This window comes from Procambarus clarkii, chromosome 5, assembly GCF_040958095.1.
Source record: "Procambarus clarkii isolate CNS0578487 chromosome 5, FALCON_Pclarkii_2.0, whole genome shotgun sequence".
In the NCBI taxonomy this organism is placed as follows: Eukaryota; Metazoa; Arthropoda; class Malacostraca; order Decapoda; family Cambaridae; genus Procambarus; species Procambarus clarkii.
Genome location: NC_091154.1, coordinates 44,661,099 through 44,683,257, shown reverse-complemented (window position 1 = coordinate 44,683,257; position 22,159 = coordinate 44,661,099). Strand labels below are relative to the sequence as shown.

Here is a 22,159-nt window from a genome sequence, read left to right as displayed (position 1 = left end):
CCTTCCACAATACTACGCACAACGCTAATTATAACCACATTCCTGCTATTATCACAATCCTGGTCACTAATTCCTGTAAATGAATAATTGACCACACGTTTATTTTGAAAAGGAACCTAAGAAATCATTTGAAGATTCCTAGATGAACGAAATAATGCTGTGGTGCTGTGGCTAGCGCTGTGAACATCGTGAACAGCATTGAATCACTGATATTTGAACATTGTACCCAGTCATTATCACACACAGGCTCTAATATAACACTATCATAGCTAAATAATACAAGTTATATATATATATTGACATTATTAGGCGATGCTGTGGTCACATGCTGAACAGCAGTGCTGTGCGCTCATGCTGCAAGCGCCAGCCTTGGTTGCTCACACACTACTGAGGCTCCCACACCCGGGAATGTGGACCACGATTTTTTTTAAAGATGGCGTCTGTTTACAAGAGCCCTGAGGAAGCTGATGTGAACTCCCATGTAGCCGCGGGAGTTTTGAATGGAACGTGAAAAATACAAATACAGTGCTTCCTCAGTCTAACGAACCCCGCTCTATCGAATTCCCGGAAGAGCCGAACAAATTGAATTCGGTACCAAATGTTCAGTGGAACATACAAATGTTCGATTAAGTGAGGAATGTTCGTCCAAGCGGTCACCGAGGCCGAGCGTCGGAGCTGGCTGTCACCAACTATGATTCGCCAGAGTGTAAACAGTTATACATGTACAGTATAGTGTTTTATTATCCTTAGCCATTGTTTCTTGGGAGAAATGGTGATAAAATGGTGTCAGGAGGGTATTGGTGAGAGAGTTGTTGTCAGGAGGCAAATGGTGTCAGGGGCAGGTGGTGTAAGTTACGTATTCTCATGGGAGGCAGGTTGTCAGCCAGGCAGCTGACAACCAGCTGAAATGGTGATAAAATGGTGTCAGGAGGGCATTGGTGAGAGAGTTGTTGTCAGGAGGCAAATGGTGTGAGGGGCAGGTGGTGTAAGTTACGTATTCTCATGGGAGGCAGGTTGTCAGCCAGGCAGCTGACAACCAGCTGAAATGGTGATAAAGTGGTGTCAGGAGGGCATTGGTGCATGTGAGAGAGTTGTTGTCAGGAGGCAAATGGTGTCAGGGGCAGGTGGTGTAAGTTACGTATTCTCATGGGAGGCAGGTTGTCAGCCAGGCAGCTGACAACCAGCTGAAATGGTGATAAAGTGGTGTCAGGAGGGCATTGGTGCATGTGAGAGAGTTGTTGTCAGGAGGCAAATGGTGTCAGGGGCAGGTGGTGTAAGTTACGTATTCTCATGGGAGGCAGGTTGTCAGCCAGGCAGCTGACAACCAGCTGAAATGGTGATAAAGTGGTGTCAGGAGGGCATTGGTGAGAGAGTTGTTGTCAGGAGGCAAATGGTGTCAGGGGCAGGTGGTGTAAGTTACGTATTCTCATGGGAGGCAGGTTGTCAGCCAGGCAGCTGACAACCAGCTGAAATGGTGATAAAATGGTGTCAGGAGGGCATTGGTGAGAGAGTTGTTGTCAGGAGGCAAATGGTGTCAGGGGCAGGTGGTGTAAGTTACGTATTCTCATGGGAGGCAGGTTGTCAGCCAGGCAGCTGACAACCAGCTGAAATGGTGATAAAGTGGTGTCAGGAGGGCATTGGTGCATGTGAGAGAGTTGTTGTCAGGAGGCAAATGGTGTCAGGGGCAGGTGGTGTAAGTTACGTATTCTCATGGGAGGCAGGTTGTCAGCCAGGCAGCTGACAACCAGCTGAAATGGTGATAAAGTGGTGTCAGGAGGGCATTGGTGCATGTGAGAGAGTTGTTGTCAGGAGGCAAATGGTGTCAGGGGCAGGTGGTGTAAGTTACGTATTCTCATGGGAGGCAGGTTGTCAGCCAGGCAGCTGACAACCAGCTGAAATGGTGATAAAGTGGTGTCAGGAGGGCATTGGTGAGAGAGTTGTTGTCAGGAGGCAAATGGTGTCAGGGGCAGGTGGTGTAAGTTACGTATTCTCATGGGAGGCAGGTTGTCAGCCAGGCAGCTGACAACCAGCTGAAATGGTGATAAAGTGGTGTCAGGAGGGCATTGGTGAGAGAGTTGTTGTCAGGAGGCAAATGGTGTCAGGGGCAGGTGGTGTAAGCTACGTATTCTCATGGGAGGCAGGTTGTCAGCCAGGCAGCTGACAACCAGCTGAAATGGTGATAAAATGGTGTCAGGAGGGCATTGGTGAGAGAGTTGTTGTCAGGAGGCAAATGGTGTCAGTTGTTAGGGGTTTTTGTTAGGGGGCAGGTGTTGTCAGTGGTAGAAGTTGTCAAGGGAGGCTGGAGTAATGCTGTACAGGTACAGTAGTGGTGTCAGTAAAGGCTGTAGAGGCAGGCACCACATGTGACTGGCGGCTCCTAGCTCCCTCTCCTGCCCCCCCCCCCACCCTCCTTCCTGCACCTGACCACCAGAGACCAGCCACTACTCCTCTCCTCTCTCGTCGTCAGATGCCACGAGTCAATTTAATAATAATTATCGCATTATCTACACTGAGAATAGCCTTTTTATTAGAAAAATGTCATATTGGCGCAATAATAATGGTGAAAATTGTGATATATACAGTATATATTTTAAAGTTTCAACACATTTCCTTTTCACTGAATTTTTAATAAAATTGGGGTGTAGATAACAGTTGGCTGTGTGTGTGTGGCCGGCAGGTCGCTCCTTGAGCCATTGGGGGGGGGGGGAGGGGGGGTTTGTTTCCTGGATCTCTCCCTCCCTCCCTCCTCTAACAGCCTACGTACTGTATTGTAATACATTAGGTTTTATGTAATACAGTACTGTACTGTATAAAATGAATAAAACTTCAAAACAGACAATATTTTATTAATTATAACAACAAACAATATTATTTGAAAACAATTTGTAAGCCTATTTAGATTAAATTTTGAGTAGGCCAATAAAACAAGCACAGGTCGTGTAAACGTTAGGCCTTGGTGAGGTGGCTGGCACCATTTGTCTCCCCTCCTCTCAGTGTGAAAACGTGTTGCTCGCGCGTGAAGGATAATTTTGAACAATTTTTATCGTTTGAACTCTTATACTCTGTCAAGATGTCTCAGAGCAGCATTTGTGGTGTTCAAGATTTAAAACGAAAGAGAAAATATTTGTCAATTGATCAGAAAATTGATTTAATAGAGAAAGCAGAGCGTGGATACTCAGTCACCCGTCTCGCCCAAGAATTCAACATCGGTAAAGCTACAGTTTGTGATATAAAAAAGCAGAAGGATAATATTAGGAAATTCGTTGCTCAAAGTCAAACTCATGCAATAGGCAACAGGAAAACATTGAAGCCTGCTAAATATACGGATTTGGACTCTGCTGTATTCAAATGGTTTACACAGCATCGTGCGAAAGGAATTGCTGTTTCAGTTGATTCTATTAGAAATGCAGCTGAAAGACTTGCTGAAAAGTTAAACATTGACAATTTCAAGGCTAGCACTGGATGGGTATGTCGATTTAAAGAGAGGCATGGCATCATTAACAAGAAAATTTGTGGCGAAGCCTTAAGTGCAGATGTAGGAAGTGTTAATGCATTTAAATATAAACTTTCTCAGCACATGGTATCTAATAATCTAAGCTGGTTTCAAGTGTACAATGCAGATGAAACAGGCTTTAACTGGAAATGCCTTCAAAGAAATACTTTGGCCTCTAGGCTTGAGGAGAGTATTCCTGGTCGCAAGGTAAGCAAGGAAAGAATTTCAGCATTATTGTGCGGTAATGCAGATGGCAGTCACCGAACAAAGTGCGCAATTGTTGGGAAATCTGCCAACCCCAGAGCATTGAAAAACTGCATGAACAGATTACCTGTCGTTTACTACAACACCAAAAATGCCTGGTTCACACAGATTATTTTTGAAGACTGGTTCCAGAATCACTTTTGTAAAGAAGTAAGAAAGCATCAGATCAATGAGCGTGGCATTCGTCCTGCTGATGTAAAGGCAATGCTGTTGGTTGATAATGCCCCAGCTCACCCCATTGCTAAATTAACATCGCCTGATGGTAAAATAACATGTATGGCTTTACCACCAAATACTACATCTTTAATACAGCCCATGGATCAGGGGGTTATCTATGCTCTCAAACAGCTTTATAAGAGAGCTATGAATGTAGAAATAATGGAAGTTCTGCTCTCTCAGGAAGACGAGAGGCTTAATAAGGATACAAGAGCTAGTAGAACACTAGAAAACTTCAAGAAATATTCAATTAAAGACGCTATTTACATCTGGGCCAAACAATGGAACGAGTTGAAGGTCACCACATTAAAGAACGCATGGAATAAAATTCTGAGTCCGGTACCTGGTGAGAATGAAGACGAAGATGACTATGATTTTGAGGGCTTTGATAATGCGATTTTTGAGACATTAAGAGATGCTGGCGAGGAAGATTTGCAACTTTCTGATGTGACTGAGTGGTTAGATAATGATGCTGATGATCCAGGTTATGGTGAATTAACTGATGATGAGATTATTCAGTGTGTTACTGGTAATGGTGATGAGGATGCGGAAGAGGAGGAAGATACCTGTAGCATGTTACCTATTCCATATGCTGCATCATTGCAAAACCTTAATCAGCTGCTTGATATGGTTGCTGTAACTGATGATGAAGACGTGGCAGATTATTATCTACACCTAAGGGGATTGAAAGATATTATAATGAAGAAGCTCATAATGAAGAAACAAACTAAGATTCAAAAGTTTTTGGTACAGCTTAACAGTAGGCCTACAGGACCAGCACCCAGCACTAGCAAGGACTCACCTGAGGATGCCCAGGCAACTGGACCAGCACCTAGCACTAGCATGGACTTACCTGAGGATGCCCAGGATACTGTACCAGCACCTAGCACTAGCATGGACTCGCCTGAGGATGCCCAGGATACTGGACCAGCACCTAGCACCAGCAAGGACTTACCTGAGGATGCCCAGGCAACTGGACCAGCACCCAGCACTAGCCATAACTTACCTGGGAGTGCCAATTGAGCTGTACAACACAGTTCTAATGACATAAATGTACAAAGTGTAAAAAGTGTAGTTTAAGTGATACAGTACAGTATACGTTTACTTAAGTACTGTAGTGTGATTCTAGTGGTTTGTACTTTATGTACAGACTGTAGTGTATAATGTACATTTGTTAGAAAAGTTACTGTTCATTAATGAATTTATATTCATATCATATCTGGCACTCTCAGGGTATTGAGGCTAAAAGTCTGCACTACACAACTCAACTGTTAAGGTAAGTACAGTAAAACACAGAAACAATTTATTGCTAGATTTATAAACTAGATTTTAGATTTAGAAAGATTACATAAATTAAGGTTAATTTTTTTTTTTTTTTTTTTTTTTTTTGGGGGGGGGGGGGGGGTCAGAGGGGGTTTTTTGGGGCCGGACGGATGGAACGAATTCCGCACTGGAACGAATCGGCCTCGCCCCATATAGTTCGTTCAAGTGAGGACACACTGTACCCGGAGGCGCGTTGCGCAAACCAGACGTGAGCCTGCAGGCGCGTTGCGCAGTTTAAGGGTTAAGGCGTCTTGTACATACCAGTTGCGTTGCTCCTGGGAGTATGGGTTCGAGTCACTTCTGGGGTGAGTTTTCAGTTGCATATTGTCCTGGGGACCATTCAGGCTTGTTCGCATTTGTGTTCCTCACGTGTGCCCCAAAGAATGAGGTGATTTGGTAAAATGCTATGCCCAAGATTACCATCCGAGTGCCGGCGGTGGGGTGGTTCAAATAGCTTCGGCTATCACCTCATTATGTCCGCTCGTGATGGTCAAGTGGATTAAGGCGTCTTGTACATACCAGTTGCGTTGCTCCTAGGAGTATGGGTTCGAGTCACTTCTGGGGTGTGAGTTTTCAGTTGCATATTGTCCTGGGGACCATTCAGGCTTGTTCGCATTTGTGTTCCTCACGTGTGCCCCAAAGAATGAGGTGATTTGGTAAAATGCTATGCCCAAGATTACCATCCGAGTGCCGGCAGTGGGGTGGTTCAAATAGCTTCGGCTATCACCTCATTATGTCCGGTCGTGATGGTCAAGTGGATTAAGGCGTCTTGTACATACCAGTTGCGTTGCTCCTGGGAGTATGGGTTCGAGTCACTTCTGGGGTGTGAGTTTTCAGTTGCATATTGTCCTGGGGACCATTCAGGCTTGTTCGCATATATATATATATATATATATATATATATATATATATGCAACAATGATCACAAAAACACTGATCCAAGTATGCAGAATAACCACATATGAAAAATAGAAAATGCTTAACGCGTTTTCGGCTAATTCGCCTTCATCAGAGCAAAGTAGAATGAGGATAAGATTGCTGATCAGACCTTTATATCCGCCTGGGCAGAACACCTGACCACCAAAAATAAGTGGAGGAAAGGAATTATAAGAAAGAAGGTAATTGCAGAAGGCCTATTGGCCCATACAAGGCAGCTCCTATTAATATCTCCAAGTGCCATACGTGTTTAAATGATTGCTATATTGTTTTGACGTGCTATATTGAGGCTTAAATAGGGATCCAACTTGTACATACTTGTAGGTATGTACAAGTTGGATCCCTATTTAAGCCTCAATATAGCACGTCAAAACAATATAGCAATCATTTAAACACGTATGGCACTTGGAGATATTAATAGGAGCTGCCTTGTATGGGCCAATAGGCCTTCTGCAATTACCTTCTTTCTTATAATTCCTTTCCTCCACTTATTTTTGGTGGTCAGGTGTTCTGCCCAGGCGGATATAAAGGTCTGATCAGCAATCTTATCCTCATTCTACTTTGCTCTGATGAAGGCGAATTAGCCGAAAACGCGTTAAGCATTTTCTATTTTTCATATGTGGTTATTCTGCATATATATATATATATATGTCGTACCTAGTAGCCAGAACGCACTTCTCAGCTTACTATGCAAGGCCGAATTTGCCTAATAAGCCAAGTTTTCATGAATTAATTGTTTTTCGTCTACCTAACCTACCTAACCTAACCTAACCTACCTTTTTCGGCTACCTAACCGAACCTAACCTATAAAGACAGGTTAGGTTAAGTTAGGTAGGGTTGGTTACGTTTGGTCATATATCTGCGTTAATTTTAACTCCAATAAAAAAAAATTGACCTTATACATAATGAAATGGGTAGCTTTATTATTTCATAAGAAAAAAATTAGAGAAAATATATTAATTCAGGAAAACTTGGCTTATTAGGCAAATTCGGCCTTGCATAGTAGGCTGAGAAGTGCGTTCTGGCTACTAGGTACGACATATATATATATATATATATATATATATATATATATATATATATATATATATATATATATATATGTCGTACCTAGTAGCCAGAACGCACTTCTCGGCCTACTATGCAAGGCCCGATTTGCCTAAAAAGCCAAGTTTTCCTGAAATAATATATTTTCTCTAATTTTTTTCGTATGAAATGATAAAGCTACCCATTTCATTATGTATGAGGTCAATTTTTTGTTATTGGAGTTAAAATTAACGTAGATATATGACCGAACCTAACCAACCCTACCTAACTTAACCTAACCTATCTTTATTGGTTAGGTTAGGTTAGGTAGCCGAAAAAGTTAGGTTAGGTTAGGTAGGTTAGGTAGTCAAAAAACAATTAATTCATGAAAACTTGTCTTATTAGGCAAATCGGGCCTTGCATAGTAGGCAGAGAAGTGCGTTCTGGCTACTAGGTACTACATATATATATATATATATATATATATATATATATATATATATATATATATATATATATATATATATATATATATATATATATATATATATATATATATATATATATATATATATAAATAAATATATATGCGAACAAGCCTGAATGGTCCCCAGGACAATATGCAACTGAAAACTCACACCCCAGAAGTGACTCGAACCCATACTCCCAGGAGCAACGCAACTGGTAACTACAGGGCGCCTTAATCCGCTTGACCATCACGGCCGGACAAAAGGAAGTGGTAGCCGAAGCTATTTGAACCACTTCCCCGCCGGCAACTCGGATGGTAATCTTGGGCATAGCATTTCACCAAATCACCTCATTCTTTGGGGGACACGTGAGGAACACAAATGCGAACAAGCCTGAATAGTCCCCAGGACTATATGCGACTGAAAACTCACACCCCAGAAGTGACTCGAACCCATACTCCCAGGAGCAACGCAACTGGTTTCTTGCCCGAAACGCATTGCGTAATAGTGGCTTTAGGCATTGTATGTACTAGCTCTATCTATATATCAATCCATTAATGTAACATCACTTGTATGTATATACCTTACCTGAATAAACATCTGAATCTGAATCTGAATCTGGTAACTACAGGGCGCCTTAATCCGCTTGACCATCACGGCCGGACAAAAGGAAGTTTGCATTTGTGTTCCTCACGTGTGCCCCAAAGAATGAGGTGATTTGGTGAAATGCTATGCCCAAGATTACCATCCGAGTTGCCGGCGGGGAAGTGGTTCAAATAGCTTCGGCTACCACTTCCTTTTGTCCGGCCGTGATGATTTTGTTTGAACTCACCAATATGTTAAGTCCTGATCTGCTTTATAAAAGTCCTTAATTGTTCCTAGCTGATTAAGACGTCTGGCAAACATCCTCTGGATGTTTCCTGCCAGCCTGCAGGAACATCCTGCCAGCCAGCCTGCAGAAACATCCTGCCAGCCAGCCTGCAGGAACATCCTGCCAGCCAGCCTGCAGGAACATCCTGCAGCCACGACTGCAGAGTCGTGGCTGCAGCTTAAGAAATGCTTAAGCAGACACGACTCTCCATACAGAGAAGAAATAACTTTAACAGGGAGATTGAAGAAATCGAACAGAGACTGAAGCATTCCTATCAGACTGAAGAAAGGCAACTAGAACAGAAAGCAATTCAAGAAATAAAGAAAAACCCAAAATATTTCTTCACATATGCTAAATCAAAAACGAAAACCACTGCCAGTATTGGACCTATTTGTATTAGTGAAGGTTCATACACTGAGGATGACAAAGAAATTAGTGAAATCCTAAAAAAGCAGTATGAAGACATGTTTAGTACTCCAATACTCAGCATGAAAGTGGAAGATTCGGACAATTTCTTTATGAATGATACTCAAACACCTGTAAATATAACTGATATCAACACAAGCGTGGCAGATTTTGAAAGAGAAATTGACAATATGCCCATGCACTCAGTATAGTGTGGAGGGAAGAGCTTGGACACAGGGGAGATACCAGATGCGCTAAAAGCAGCAGACATTGCCCCTCTACACAAGGGTGGTAGCAAAGCATTGGCAAAGAATTATAGACCAGTTGCACTAACGTCCCACATAATAAAAGTATTTGAAAGAGTGATCAGGAGTCAGATCACTAGATTCATGGAAACCAATGACCTCCACAATCCAGGCCAGCATGGATTTAGAGCAGGAAGATCATGCCGTCTCACAGCTACTTGACCACTATGACAAAATCACTGAGGCATTAGAGGAAAAGCATAATGCAGATGTCGTATACACAGATTTTGCAAAGGCATTCAACAAATGTGACCATGGAGTGATTGCACACAAAATGAGGTCAATGGGTATAACTGGTAAAGTAGGACGCTGGATACTCAATTTCCTGTCGAACAGAACACAAAGAGTAACAGTCAATCAAGTAAAATCGAGTCCGAGCGCAGTTAAAAGCTCTGTACCTCAAGGTACAGTCCTTGCACCACTGCTGTTCCTTATTCTCATATCAGATATAGACAAAAACACAAGTCACAGCTTCGTGTCATCCTTTGCAGATGATACAAAAATCAGCATGAAAATTACCTCTGCTGAAGACATTGATAAACTACAAACAGATATTAACAAAGTTTTCGATTGGGCAGCTAGAAAATAACATGATGTTTAACGGTGATAAATTCCAGGTACTCAGATACAACAAAAATGAGGATCTTGAACATAATACAGAGTACAAAATACAATCGAATCTGCACATAGAAGGAAAACAGCATGTCAAGGAATTTGGGAATAATGATGTCCAACGACCTAACGTTTAGGGAGCATAACCAAGCAAGTATTGCGTCAGCCAGAAAAATGATAGGATGGATTACAAGAACCTTCAAGTCCAGAGATCCCATTACAATGGTTGTACTCTTCAAATCACTCATGTTATCCTGTCTTGAGTACTGCTCAGTACTCACTTCCCCCTTCAGAGCAGGAGAGATTGCTCAAATTGAGGGAATACAAAGAACATATACAGCACGCATAGACGATATAAAGCACCTAAATTATTGGGATCGTCTCAAAGCTCTCCAAATGTACTCACTAGAAAGGAGACGAGAGAGATACCAAATAATATATACATGGAAAATACTGGAGGGACAGGTCCCAAATCTGAACAGTAAAATAACAATGTACTGGAGTGAACAACATGGAAGAAAATGCAGAATAGAACCAGTGAAGAGCAGAGGTGCCATGGGCACAATCAGAGAACACTGTATGAACATCAGAGGTCCATGGATGATCAACGTCCTACCAGCGAGCATCAGAAATATTACAGGAACAACTGTGGACATCTTCAAGAGGAAACTAGATTGTTTTCTCCAAGGAGTGCCGGACCAACCGGGCTGTGGTGGGTATGTGGGCCTGCGGGCCGCTCCAAGCAACAGCCTGGTGGACCAAACTCTCACAAGTCAAGTCTGGCCCCAGGCCGGGCTTGGGGAGTAGAAGAACTCCCAGAACCCCATCAACCAGGTATCAACCAGGTATCCGGCCAGCCAGCCTGCCAGTAAGCCTGCCAGCCTCTCCCTCTGCCTCCCTCTCTGCCTGCCAGCATGCCAACCTGCCTGCCAACCTGCCTGCCAGCCTTCCTGCCTGCCTGCCTCTTTGCCTGCCTGCCTCCCTCTCTGCCAGCCAACCTGCCATCCAGCCTGCCTCACTCTCTGCCAGCCAGCCTGCCTGCCTCACTGCCTGCCAGCCTGCCTTCCTCCGTCCCTGCCATTCTGCCTGCCTGTCAGCCTGCCTGCCAGCCAGCCAGCCAGCCAGCCAGCCTGCCTGCCTGCCTGCCTGACATCCAGCCAGTCAGCCAACCAGCCTGCCTGCCTGCCTGCCTGCCTGCCTGCCTGCCTGCCTGCCTGCCTGCCTGCCAGCCAGCCAGCCAGCCAGCCAGTCAGCCAGCCTGCCTGCCTGCCTGCCTGCCTGCCTGCCTGCCTGCCTGCCTGCCTGCCTCTCTGCCTGCCAGCCTGCCTGCTTGCTAGACTTTCCCTCCCTCCCTAATTCTCCCATCCTCTCTCACTACTTCCCTCCCTTCCTGCCTACCTCCCTCACTACTTCCATCCCTTTCTGCCTACCTCCCTCCCTTCCTGCCTACCTCCTAGCATCTCTCCCTACCTCCCCCTCCCTCCCATTCTCACTAATTCTCCCCCCCCCTCTCTCATACTTCCTCTCACCTAAGCTCCCCCATCCATCCACCCACCAGTCAGCCATCACTGATGTAATACGTGCATTTGGAGCTGACATGGTGCACAGATGTTCCTTCATTGTGAAGTTATGTAACAAATCAAAATAATAGCAATAATAGGCCGTAAATCTGTGAAGTCACAGGGTAGAAGGCCCTCTATAGAGTGGTGGCGCCTGATATGGTCAGTGGGCACACTGGATCATCTCCCACCACCCCCACCACGGGCTGGCGCGAGGCTTGGCAGATCCCTTCCTACCCGAACTTTGTTCGTGTAGCATGACTCCCCAACCCCAATTGGGAAACTTTAAGTTTAGGATAACTAAAGTTCGGAAACCAAGTGGTGCTCTGTACTTACATTGCACCTCGGGGAAAGTGACCCAAAGCACATGCAGGCCGAGTACCTTGGAATATTACTCCCAGCTCACACGTCACCGTAAGAGCAGCACTGAAAACAAATGACAGCAGAGCACAAGAGTCTGGAGCTGGAGCCATACGACTGTCGTATCCCATCAGCCGAAGAACTGGGGTGTAGATTCGCTGGGGCGGGGGTCTGGGGCTCCCCTTTTTCCCCACCCGGGGAGGGGGGAGCTGCGCAGACATATGGCGCGGCTCGTGTGACATCATGCTCGTTTGCTCGTTTTCATTTGGGGAGTTCTGTCCCACTCGTTTGTCTATTTTAGTCGTTTTCACCAGAATAGGGGTTTGTTTTGGGGCGCACATACCTTTCTGGGTGCCTGTCCCGGTCGTTGGCAAATACAGAATGCTCCACAATCACATGTGCATTGCTCTAGGCCATTGCTCCTCGTGCCTCTCTGAGGGGGTCAGGTTCTGGCTTGTGGTTCCCCAGTAGGCTTAGAACTCCACCCACATCGACTGATGCCAAAGTTAGGGATATCCTTATCAGCCTGGATAGCTCCAGGAAGCTGTAGGGGCTCCCCCAGAAAAAATTTTTTATTTTTTATTTTTTTTTTTTTGAGTTGTAGAAGGTTGGAAAAGGTTGAGTGCAATGTATGCCAAACCCATCAAAGTTTTAGAGTGCTATTTAAGAAGGATTGCTGGCAAGAAGAGACATGATGGGTGTAGCTCTCATTCTACAACTACACTTAGGAAGCTACACTTGAGTAAATGCACGCACCATAGCAACGTAACACAATCAAGCTTGGAAAGCAAAAGTGTCGAAAAGATGTCTCAAAGTTCTCTTTTGTGGAAGACTGGAATAATTTAACTGAGCAGGTGGTGAATGTCAGCAGTTTCTAAATATCATACAACAAAGATTATAAGGATGACGGAACACCACGAGCGTTGCTCTCGACCCTTACCTACACTTTGATTTTGATACACACCACTCTAACACCACAGACATGCTAGTACCATATACAGTGCTAAGAAATCAATACCACACACACATCTTATATGTGCAACGTAACTTAAGATAGTACTGTGTACTAAAACTACTTGATGTTCTTGGGTTGTTCTTCCTAGCACAGCAGTTCTCTCTCTTACCTATCTCCAGCTGGTGGGCCATGTTGGTCCTCATTCAGTTTATCCTCGTGGAGTCACTTGTCATTTTTCTAAGCAATTTGCAGTTTTATATGCAACTGATGTTGACAACTCGACAATTTCTGCATTAAGAACTAGGTTCATACACTGCAAACATTTTCACTTGGTTTATCTCCTTGGCCCTGAAACAATATTTTTGCATAAGATATCATATAAACTTAAACAAAAAATTAGATTTTCACCTCTAAAAATGTTTTCTATGTAAGGCAGTGTAAGAGCACTTACATCTAAAGAGCAGCAAGAACTGCTACTGGAGGATACAGTGTGTGTGAAACAGGGTCATGCTATTTCTACAGACATATTACACATGATCTGCAGTACTACGCACAGATGTCATACTGTCCTGCAAACATACAACATAATGACCCCTATTATTACCTTGTTATGTGTTAGAAAGTTGTTACAGATTGCTATAAAGTTTTTATGACATGTTAGAAAGTTTTTACAACTTGTTAGAATGTTGTAGCAATGTTGTACTTTCGCAGTGTGTTTGGAGGGTGGCGATCTTGCTTCCACGTACAGTGCAACCTCGATTTGGCAAACCTCAATTCGGCGAATCTAAAGTTAGGACGCATACATTTCAGGCCAGATTTACTCACCCATTTTGACGAACTCTTGTTCGCTTAACCCCCCTCCCCATCCGACCAGTTGGCGCCGTGAGGGGGGCTTAGTGGACAGCTGGTGGAGTGTGATGCTCCGTGGGACAGTCCTCTGTCCTTTTGTGGCCTTGCACTCCTGCTGCTGTCTTCTCTAATTGTGCCGGATCGCTTTTCCTTTTCCTTTTGTTTCGTTTTTCTTACCCCTCTTTTCCTATCTGCTTGTCTTTTCCTGCCGACCTTTTGCTTGTTTTGGTTATTCCTTTGGACTTCTTCTATTTTGATGCCCGGGTGCTTGAGGAGGCATACTCTTGCACCAGTAGAACTGTAGTACCCGACGTCTCGAGCGAGGGGAACCTTTTATTGTCAATCCCCCTTTCGTCGCTGAACCCGATCTCGACGGACTGACGGTTCTTAAGGTGGCGTTTGTGGGGCGTATACTCACGACGCACCCCTGGGGGGCCCCGGCATGATCTGCAATAGCTTCCTGTTGGGTGTCCTGCCTCTAATTGTGGCTCCATGGTGGGTATGGAGGCACATTCATGGATGAATTTCTTTCTCTTTGTTTATATGTCGTTGAATGTTACTGTTGTACCCTTTCAGGCTCGTGGGGTGGGTGACCAAGCCCCCCGAGTCAGCCTGTATTGGAAGACCGGGCCCTGTAGCCCTCGCTGCATTGGGCCCCGACCTTGCTCCTCCTTTGACCATCCTGAATTCTTCCCCCGGCTCCCCTCCCTCTGTGGTTGGATCGAGCCTCAAGCCCCCAGTGTTGACCACTTTGTCCCCTGGTGCGGCTAAGTCTCTCGTTGTGACTACTGCGCCTTTTGACCCCTCTCTCTCTGGGGGTTCTCAACGCCGTCAGCGCCACGGCCGCACTGATGCATATCAGGCCTTATTTGGTCCTGCTTCGTGGGCCAAATACTTTGATCTCCTCCCTCTTGACTCTGCGCCTCCTGATGATTTCTCCCTCCATTGGCATCTCGTTGATTCCATGGATGCGTCTGTTACTTTCAACCCCACTCGTCTCGGTACAAGTGTCGTTGCTGCTCCTTCTCAGGATGCAGCTTCCCGCTTGGCTGCCTTATCCTGCCTTGGCGAGATCCCTGTTAGGGTTTCAAAGAACACTCGGTTGAATGCCAGTGTTGGCACTATTCTCCTCCCGCCCCATGTTGCAACCGGTGTTCGGAATCTACAGGACTGCCACGATGACATTCGGCATATCCTTGATGCCCAAGGCCATTCTGTCCTCCAGGTAGACTCGTTTACTCGTCCCCCTCATGGTCGTCACTGTCAACCCCTTCGAGTTGTGAAGATCACCTTTGATGGTAGGACCCTTCCATCCTCTGTCATTCTTGCTGGTGCCAGGTGCTCTGTCAAGGAGTATATACCTTCTCCTTGGCTTTGTAACAAGTGCTGGAGGTTTGGGCATGGTGCCCTCCGCTGCTCTGGGACTGTCTCTCTCTGTCCTTTGTGTGGGGGTGAAGGTCACTCTAAGTCGGAGTGCATTTCTCCCCAAGCTCGCTGCCTCAACTGCGGTGAGGCCCATCCTACCTTCTCCCGTGCCTGTATCCATTACAAGCTTGAGGCGGCCATCCTCAACTTGAAGCACCGGGAGTGTTTATCTTTTCCCGAGGCGAGGCGCCAGGTTCGCCAGCTCACGCCTTATGCTAACGTCTCTTATGCTCGCGTGTCGCTCTCTTCCTCTCCTCGTCCTTCTCACCTTCCTCAGACTCACAACCGTTTCCGGGCCTTGGACCCTGATACGCCCACTGCCTCCTCCTCTATTCCTTTGAGTTCTGTCCCGAAGGATCCCCCTCCTGGTCCTCTGTCTGGGGTTCCCCTTCTTTCTACCCGGTCTGTCATGTCTCCTGTGTCTTCTTCCTCGTCTCCCTCCGATCCTCCTTCCCATCCTTCTCCTCCATCTATTGACTCTCCCCGCCGCCTGTCGGTGCAGGCGGATGTCCATCGCTCTCCTAACGGCCGTCGTGTGTGCTTTCGTTCAGTTTCTCCTGTTGAGACGCTGGAATCCGTTGCCCGGTACGTAGTTACTGGGACACCGGTCTCTTTACGTCAGAAGCGTAAACCTGGCTCCTCTCCTTCCTCTTCCCGGTGGGTAAGAAGGCTTCGCTTTCTTCCTCGGCCCCTACTACTGGCTCTATTGCTCCTTCCCCTCCCATTTCAGTGGTTGCGCCCCCTGTTCCTGTTATGGAGGTTTCTTTGGCCCCTGCTTCCCTCTCGGTTGCTGCCCTTGCTGGGGTGCGCTCCCCTCTTTCTACTCTCTCTTTTCCTGCTGCTGTCCTTGACTGCTCCTCTCCGTTGTCTCCTCCTCTTCCTCCTCCTCCGGACCCGACCCGCCCACCTCTGGTCTGTTTTCCCGCTTCCTTCCCTCCGTCTTTGCTCAGTTTACCCATGCCCCCTAACCCTGACTTTGCTGACCCTGATATTCTTTAACCCTTAAAGTGCGCATCACTTCATATGAAGTGTAAATCGTTTTACCAGTCAACTGCGCTTCACTTCATATGAAGATTATGGGTACCGCGCACGATTTGAATGGCCCGCGGTGTAGCTTGGGGTCCCATACGCTGACCAGGGGCTCTAGTAAACAGCGGCCATTTTGAAAAAAATTCCCACTCACGATCCGAAGGCATGGGAGGCCTCAGTTTAGCGAGAGTCACCATGGCGAGCGCACGGTCAAACGCCTCACGGGCACGCACCACTCAGTCCCTCACCCCAGAGCAAATAGCCCACGAATTATTCTCTGAAGGTGAAGAAAGTGTGTTTGACGATTCAGACAACAATGAGGATTATACACAGTTGTTGGGTGATAGTAGCAGCAGCAGTGAAAGTGAGAATGACCGGCATGCCATGGCGAGGCCTATACGTTCACCCATGCCTCCTCGGCCATTTTCTACCCCAATTCTACCACGACCTCACAGTTCCTGTGGATATTTTCTGTTTGAGGGTGACGAGTCAGAGGGAGGTGACTCCTTTTCTGGGTTTAGTGACTCAGATCAAAGTTTTATTGAGCCTGTGGCTGGTACCAGTGGTGTAACTGGGCGAGAAATTGTCGCGTCAGCAGCATCTTGCCCGGCCAAGCGCCACCGCATGGCACCACATGAGGGACCATGACCCTCGTGTTCACGTGCATCCACCTCACGTGCATCCACCTCACGTGCATCCACCTCACGTGCATCCACCTCAAGTGCATCCACCTCAAGTGCATCCACCTCACGTGCACCCACCTCACGTGCACCCACCTCACGTGCACCCACCTCACGTGCACGTAGCCGCCGTGCTTCTCGCAGACGGTATTCAGCTCCTGGTCGCCGGTATGCATCGCTTCCTCGCCGTCTTTCCTCTGCATCTCGCAGGACGCCTGGTGTACTTGAGTGGAGTGATGGTGACGATTTTATTCCTAATATTCCTCACTTTGACGATAAAGATGTAGGGATTACAAACCTTTTCCCTAATCAAGGTGAGGACATGGCTGAGATGGCATATTTTACAGCATTCTATGATGAACCACTCATGGAATACATTGTACACCAAACGAACCTGCATGCTGCTTACCTGATTGAGAGGGAAATCACAGAATTTTCACGACTGCAGCGTTGGAAAAATACCACAGCGGCGGAAATGTATGTGTTTTTGGCACTCTGTTTGTTGATGAAGCACTGTCACAAACATGCAATAAATGACTATTGGAGCAAGGATAAGACAATACCAACACCTTTATTCGGGAAATATATGTCACGAGACAGGTTTCAGATACTCCTCAGGTGTCTACATTTTGGAAGTGTTCAGGACCGTACACCTGATGATAGACTGTGGCGAGTGAGGCACTACATGAACGATGTTATTGGAAAATTCAGAGATTTTTACGTACCAGCACAGAAGCTGGTGGTTGATGAATCTCTCATACTTTTCAAGGGACGTGTTCCATTCAAACAGTACATTCCCTCAAAACGAAACCGATTTGGCCTGAAATTTTTTGTTCTTTGTGATTGTGAGACAGGATACGTGTTACACATGATTCTGTACTCGGCTAGTGATGTAGACATTCCCGGTAACGACGAACATGGATTCTCGGGGAGTGTAGTGAAGACCATCATGGCTCCGTGGATGAACAAGGGACACATTTTATACACAGATAATTACTATACAAGTCTCTTGCTAGCTCGGTTCTTGCTAGAAAATAGAACCGGATTGGTTGGTACAGTAAAGCCACAACGAAGGGAAATGCCTGTGTTTGACAACGACATTGCAGTTGGTGAGTGTCAGAGAAGGAAAAGTGATAACATTCTGTCAGTTCGGTGGAAAGACAAAAGAGAGGTAAACTTGTTGACAACAATTCATGATGGAACAATGGTGAACAGTGGGAAAGTGAGCCATAAAACAAACGCACCACTATATAAGCCAGACTGCGTTTTAGACTATAATATCAACATGCGGTTGATTGATAAATCAGACATGATGATTGGCACTGCAGAGTGTGTGCGGAAGACATATAGGTGGACGAAAAAAGTGTTCTTCCATCTTGTGGACATGAGCATGCTGAACTGTTTCAACATGTACCTTGTGAGAACTGGACGTAAGCCCACTTTCCGTGACTTTGTATTTGATGCTGCAATACAGTTATTAGGAAAGTTTGCAAAAGATGTCCCAGGTATTCAGCGTCCCATCATAAACCCACTGTTGCAGCATGCTGGTACTCCACGCCTCGCTCACACTGAAGGCTTCCTAACACACAAACTTAAGTATTTGCCACCTGGTGTGAAGCGTGCAATAACCCAACGTGATTGCTTGGTGTGTAAAACAACGACACGTAGAGACAAGAAACGGAAGCTTGTGCAAACATGGTGTGAAACGTGTGGTATCCCATTATGTGCTGTCGACTGCTTCAATGACTACCACAGTCTAGAAATCTTCTAAGTGTGCTTCAAAGTGTGTATAGCGTGTGCGAGTGTGTAAATATGTAAACATATAAGCAGATAGCATGTGCGTGTGTGTAAATATATACAAATATAAGCAGAACATACAATATAATACTGTAATGACATATTATATTGCCGTAATTTAAAACATTTGTGTGCGCCTGTGTATACTCAAATATGCAACAATTATTGATACAAAATATGTTCAAACAGTATTTGAAACACAATTAGTGAAAAAAATTAGATAAAATGCGCTTAGACATTGTAAATAAATAGCGCGAAAATATGTTTGTGGCAACTCTGGCTGTTTGAGGACCGCGCGCAACACCTCCCGGGCGTGTACTGCATGAGCGAACATGCAGATTGTGACGTCATCACCGAGGTTTTCGGCTCTATTGCAACAAAAGTAAGTACAATAGAATTTTTTTTTTATTTTTCCCGTGATCAGTGAACAGAACTTAACAGATTAGCAAAAAAAAAAAAATTTTTTTTTTTTTTTCAAAATGACATGCGCCTGTGCGGATGGCAGGATATTAGACCCCGAGCATGTTAAGGGTTAACGTGCTATGTTGCTCTTTCGCCTTTGTTTCTTCCTTGTTCTCTGTTGTTGTCCTTTCTCTTCTCGTCGATGTCTATTCTTCAATGGAACGTTCGAGGTTATTACGCCAATTTCCTTGAACTCCAACTTCTAATTTCGCAGTTTTCGCCCCTTTGTGTCTGTCTCCAGGAGCCGATGCCTGGTGCTCGTCCTGGTCGTTTTCGTGGCTATTCCTTTCTCTCCCCCCCCCCCCCAGCCATTGCTGGGGCTCCTAATTCTTCTGCCCTCTTGATTCGTGCTGATGTTCCCTTTGTCCCCTTACTTTTTCCTTCGCCTCTCCATTGTTCTGCTGCTCGTATCTTTGTGGGGAAATGGTACACAGTTTGTTCCATTTATCTCCCCCCGAGTGTCCTACTTTCTCTTCCTGATTTAAAACACCTCCTGGACTCCTTGCTGTAGCCTGTGCTCCTGCTGGGTGATTTCAATTGTCGTCATTCTCTTTGGGGTGATGTTCTAACGAATACCTGAGGTCGCCTTCTTGAGCCATTTATCCTCTCTTCTTCCCTGTCTCTTCTGAATTCTGGTGAGCCCACTCATTTGGACTCTTGGACTTGCACCCTTTCCTGTCTTGATCTTTCTCTCTGCTCTTCTTCTCCTTACTTAGATTTCACCTGGCAGTTTCTTGATGACCTCCATGGCAGTGACCATTTCCCCATCCTTGTTTCCTTTTTCTCTTTTCGCCCTTCCCTCTCCTTCCCTAGGTGGCAGTTTGCTAAGGCGAACTGGAACCTATTTACCCTTAGTGCTGCTCTCTCTGACCTCTCCCATCTGCCTCTCCCTCGTGCTCTCCTCCTTTTTCATGACACTGTCTTCGACGCTGCCCTCCGCTCTATTCCTCGCTCTTCCTCTCGGGGTCCGCGGAAGTGCGTTCCTTGGTGGAATGCAGACTGTGCTCGGGCTGTCCGCTGTAAGCGTGCAGCCTGTAAGAGGCACTGCCGTCGGCAGATGGTCGATTCTTTTCTTTTCTTTCGGAAAGCGAGTGCGGTGGCCCGTAGGGCCATCCATATGGCTAAGCGTGAATGTTGGGCAGCTTATGTCTCCACAATTACGTCCGAAACTCCTCTGACACAGATCTGGAAGCGTATCCGCAAGATAGCGGGTAAGTTTGTTCCCGATGTTTCACCAGTCCTTCACCTCCATGGTACTCTTGTGGCGGACCCATTGCAGGTCGCTTCTGAACTGGGTTCCCACTTTTCTTCTGTTAGCTCTGGTCTTCATCTTCCCCAATCTTTCCTTCTTCGTAAACCTGTCCTTTGAGTCTCGTCCTTTAGATTTCTGCACTCGTCTTCGGCTTCCATATAATGATCCCTTCTCTCTCTCTGAACTTCGTTCTGCCCTGGGTCTCTGCAGTTCTACGGCGGCGGGCTCCGATGGCATTCATTATGAGATGCTTCACCATCTCCCTCCGTGCACGTCTCAGTATTTACTGAGTCTGTATAATCGGATCTGGGAGTCGTCGTCAGTCCCTGAGGACTGGCTCGATGCCGTTGTCCTCCCTGTTCACAAACTGGGGTCTCTGGGTACTTCCCCTAAGGACTTTCGCCCTATTGCCCTCACAAGTTGTGTCTGCAAACTCTTTGAACGTATGGTTAACGTTCGTCTGATGTGGTTCCTGGAACACCATCACCTCCTCTCTCCTCAATTTGGTTTCCGTAAGTGCTGCAGCACGACAGATGTCCTGGTGAACTTGGAGGTCTATATTCATACTGCTTTTGCTGCGAAGACCTCCGTTGTTGCTGTCCTTTTTGACCTGGAAAAGGCTTACGACACCACTTGGCGAAATCATATTCTATCCCAGCTTCATTCTTTTGGCTTTCTTGGTCATCTCCCTCTCATTCTCCACAGCTTCCTCTCTCATCTTTCCTTTCGGGTGAGGGTTGGTACCGCTCTCTCTGCCTCTGCCCTGCCCAGCAATACGAAGGTGTGCCCCAGGGTAGTGTTCTGAGCACTACTCTTTTTCTGGTTGTCCTCAATGATCTTCTTTCCTCTCTTCCTTCAGGTGTCTTCTCCACTCTGTATGTCGATGATCTTACCTTTTGCTGTCAGGGTGATGATTCGCCTCTCCTTCAGCGCCGGCTTCAACTTGCAATTGATGCCATGTCGTCTTGGGCCACCGATCATGGCTTCAAGTTCTCTACTTCTAAGACTTGTGCCATGAGTTTTACTCGGAAACGGGTCATTCTTCGTCCCTCTTTGTCACTTTATGGTCATCCCCTTGAGTACAAAGATTCCGCGAAGCTTTTGGGGTTATTCCTTGACACTCGTTTGTCTTGGTCTCCCCATATCTCTTACCTCCGTGTTGAGTACTCTAAGGCCCTTACCCTCCTTCGGGTATTGTCCCATACTTCTTGGGGGCCAGATAGGCGCACTCTCCTTGCTTTACATTCCTCTCTCGTCCTGTCTAGGCTCAATTATGGTTGCCCTTCTTACTCGTCTGCTTCTCCTTCTACTCTTCGCCATCTTGATGCTTTGCACCATACTGGGTTGCGCCTCAGTTCTGGTGCCTTTCGTTTGACTCCCGTCCTTAGCTTGTATGTTGACACTGGCTTCCTGTCTCTCCAGGACCACCGTGATCACTACTGTCTTCGCTATCTTGCGCAGTCCTTACAACATCCTTCCTCTCGCCTCTGTCGTGCTTTAACTTTTACCCCTCCTGCGGTTCCTGTTCCTCTTCACCACCTCCCTCTTTCTGTCCGGTTATCTCGCTTACAGGATTCTCTTTCCGTTCGTATTTCTAATGTTTCTCCTCGTGTTGTTCCTTCTTTGCCCCCGTGGAGAGTCCCTCTTCCGCGGTTTTGTACATCCTTGACCCGCATCACTAAAGCTTTTACCCCTCCTATGGTTCTAAAACGCCTTTTCCTTGAGCACTTTTCTTCTCACTCCCGCTCCGTTTTTGTCTTCACCGATGGGTCTAAGTCTGCGGACGGTATTGGCTACTCTGTTGTTTTTCCTGATCGCACTTATATGTGTCGCTTACCTCCAGAGACTAACATCTTTACAGCAGAGCTTCATG

The 22,159-nt window shown here is 46.1% G+C and overlaps 1 protein-coding gene across 8 annotated transcripts in view; it reads right to left on the bottom strand.

The window, feature by feature from the left end:
• LOC123763717 (uncharacterized) overlaps nt 1-22,159 on the bottom strand; it is a 413,873-nt gene that overhangs the window by 294,037 nt on the left and 97,677 nt on the right. For all 8 annotated transcript variants that reach the window (XM_045751026.2, XM_045751043.2, XM_045751066.2 and 5 more), the window contains exon 2: nt 12,962-13,140. In XM_045751026.2, the coding sequence (XP_045606982.1) occupies nt 12,962-12,995 (34 nt within the window). In that variant the 5' untranslated portion in view covers nt 12,996-13,140. The remainder of the gene's footprint in view (nt 1-12,961; nt 13,141-22,159) is intronic.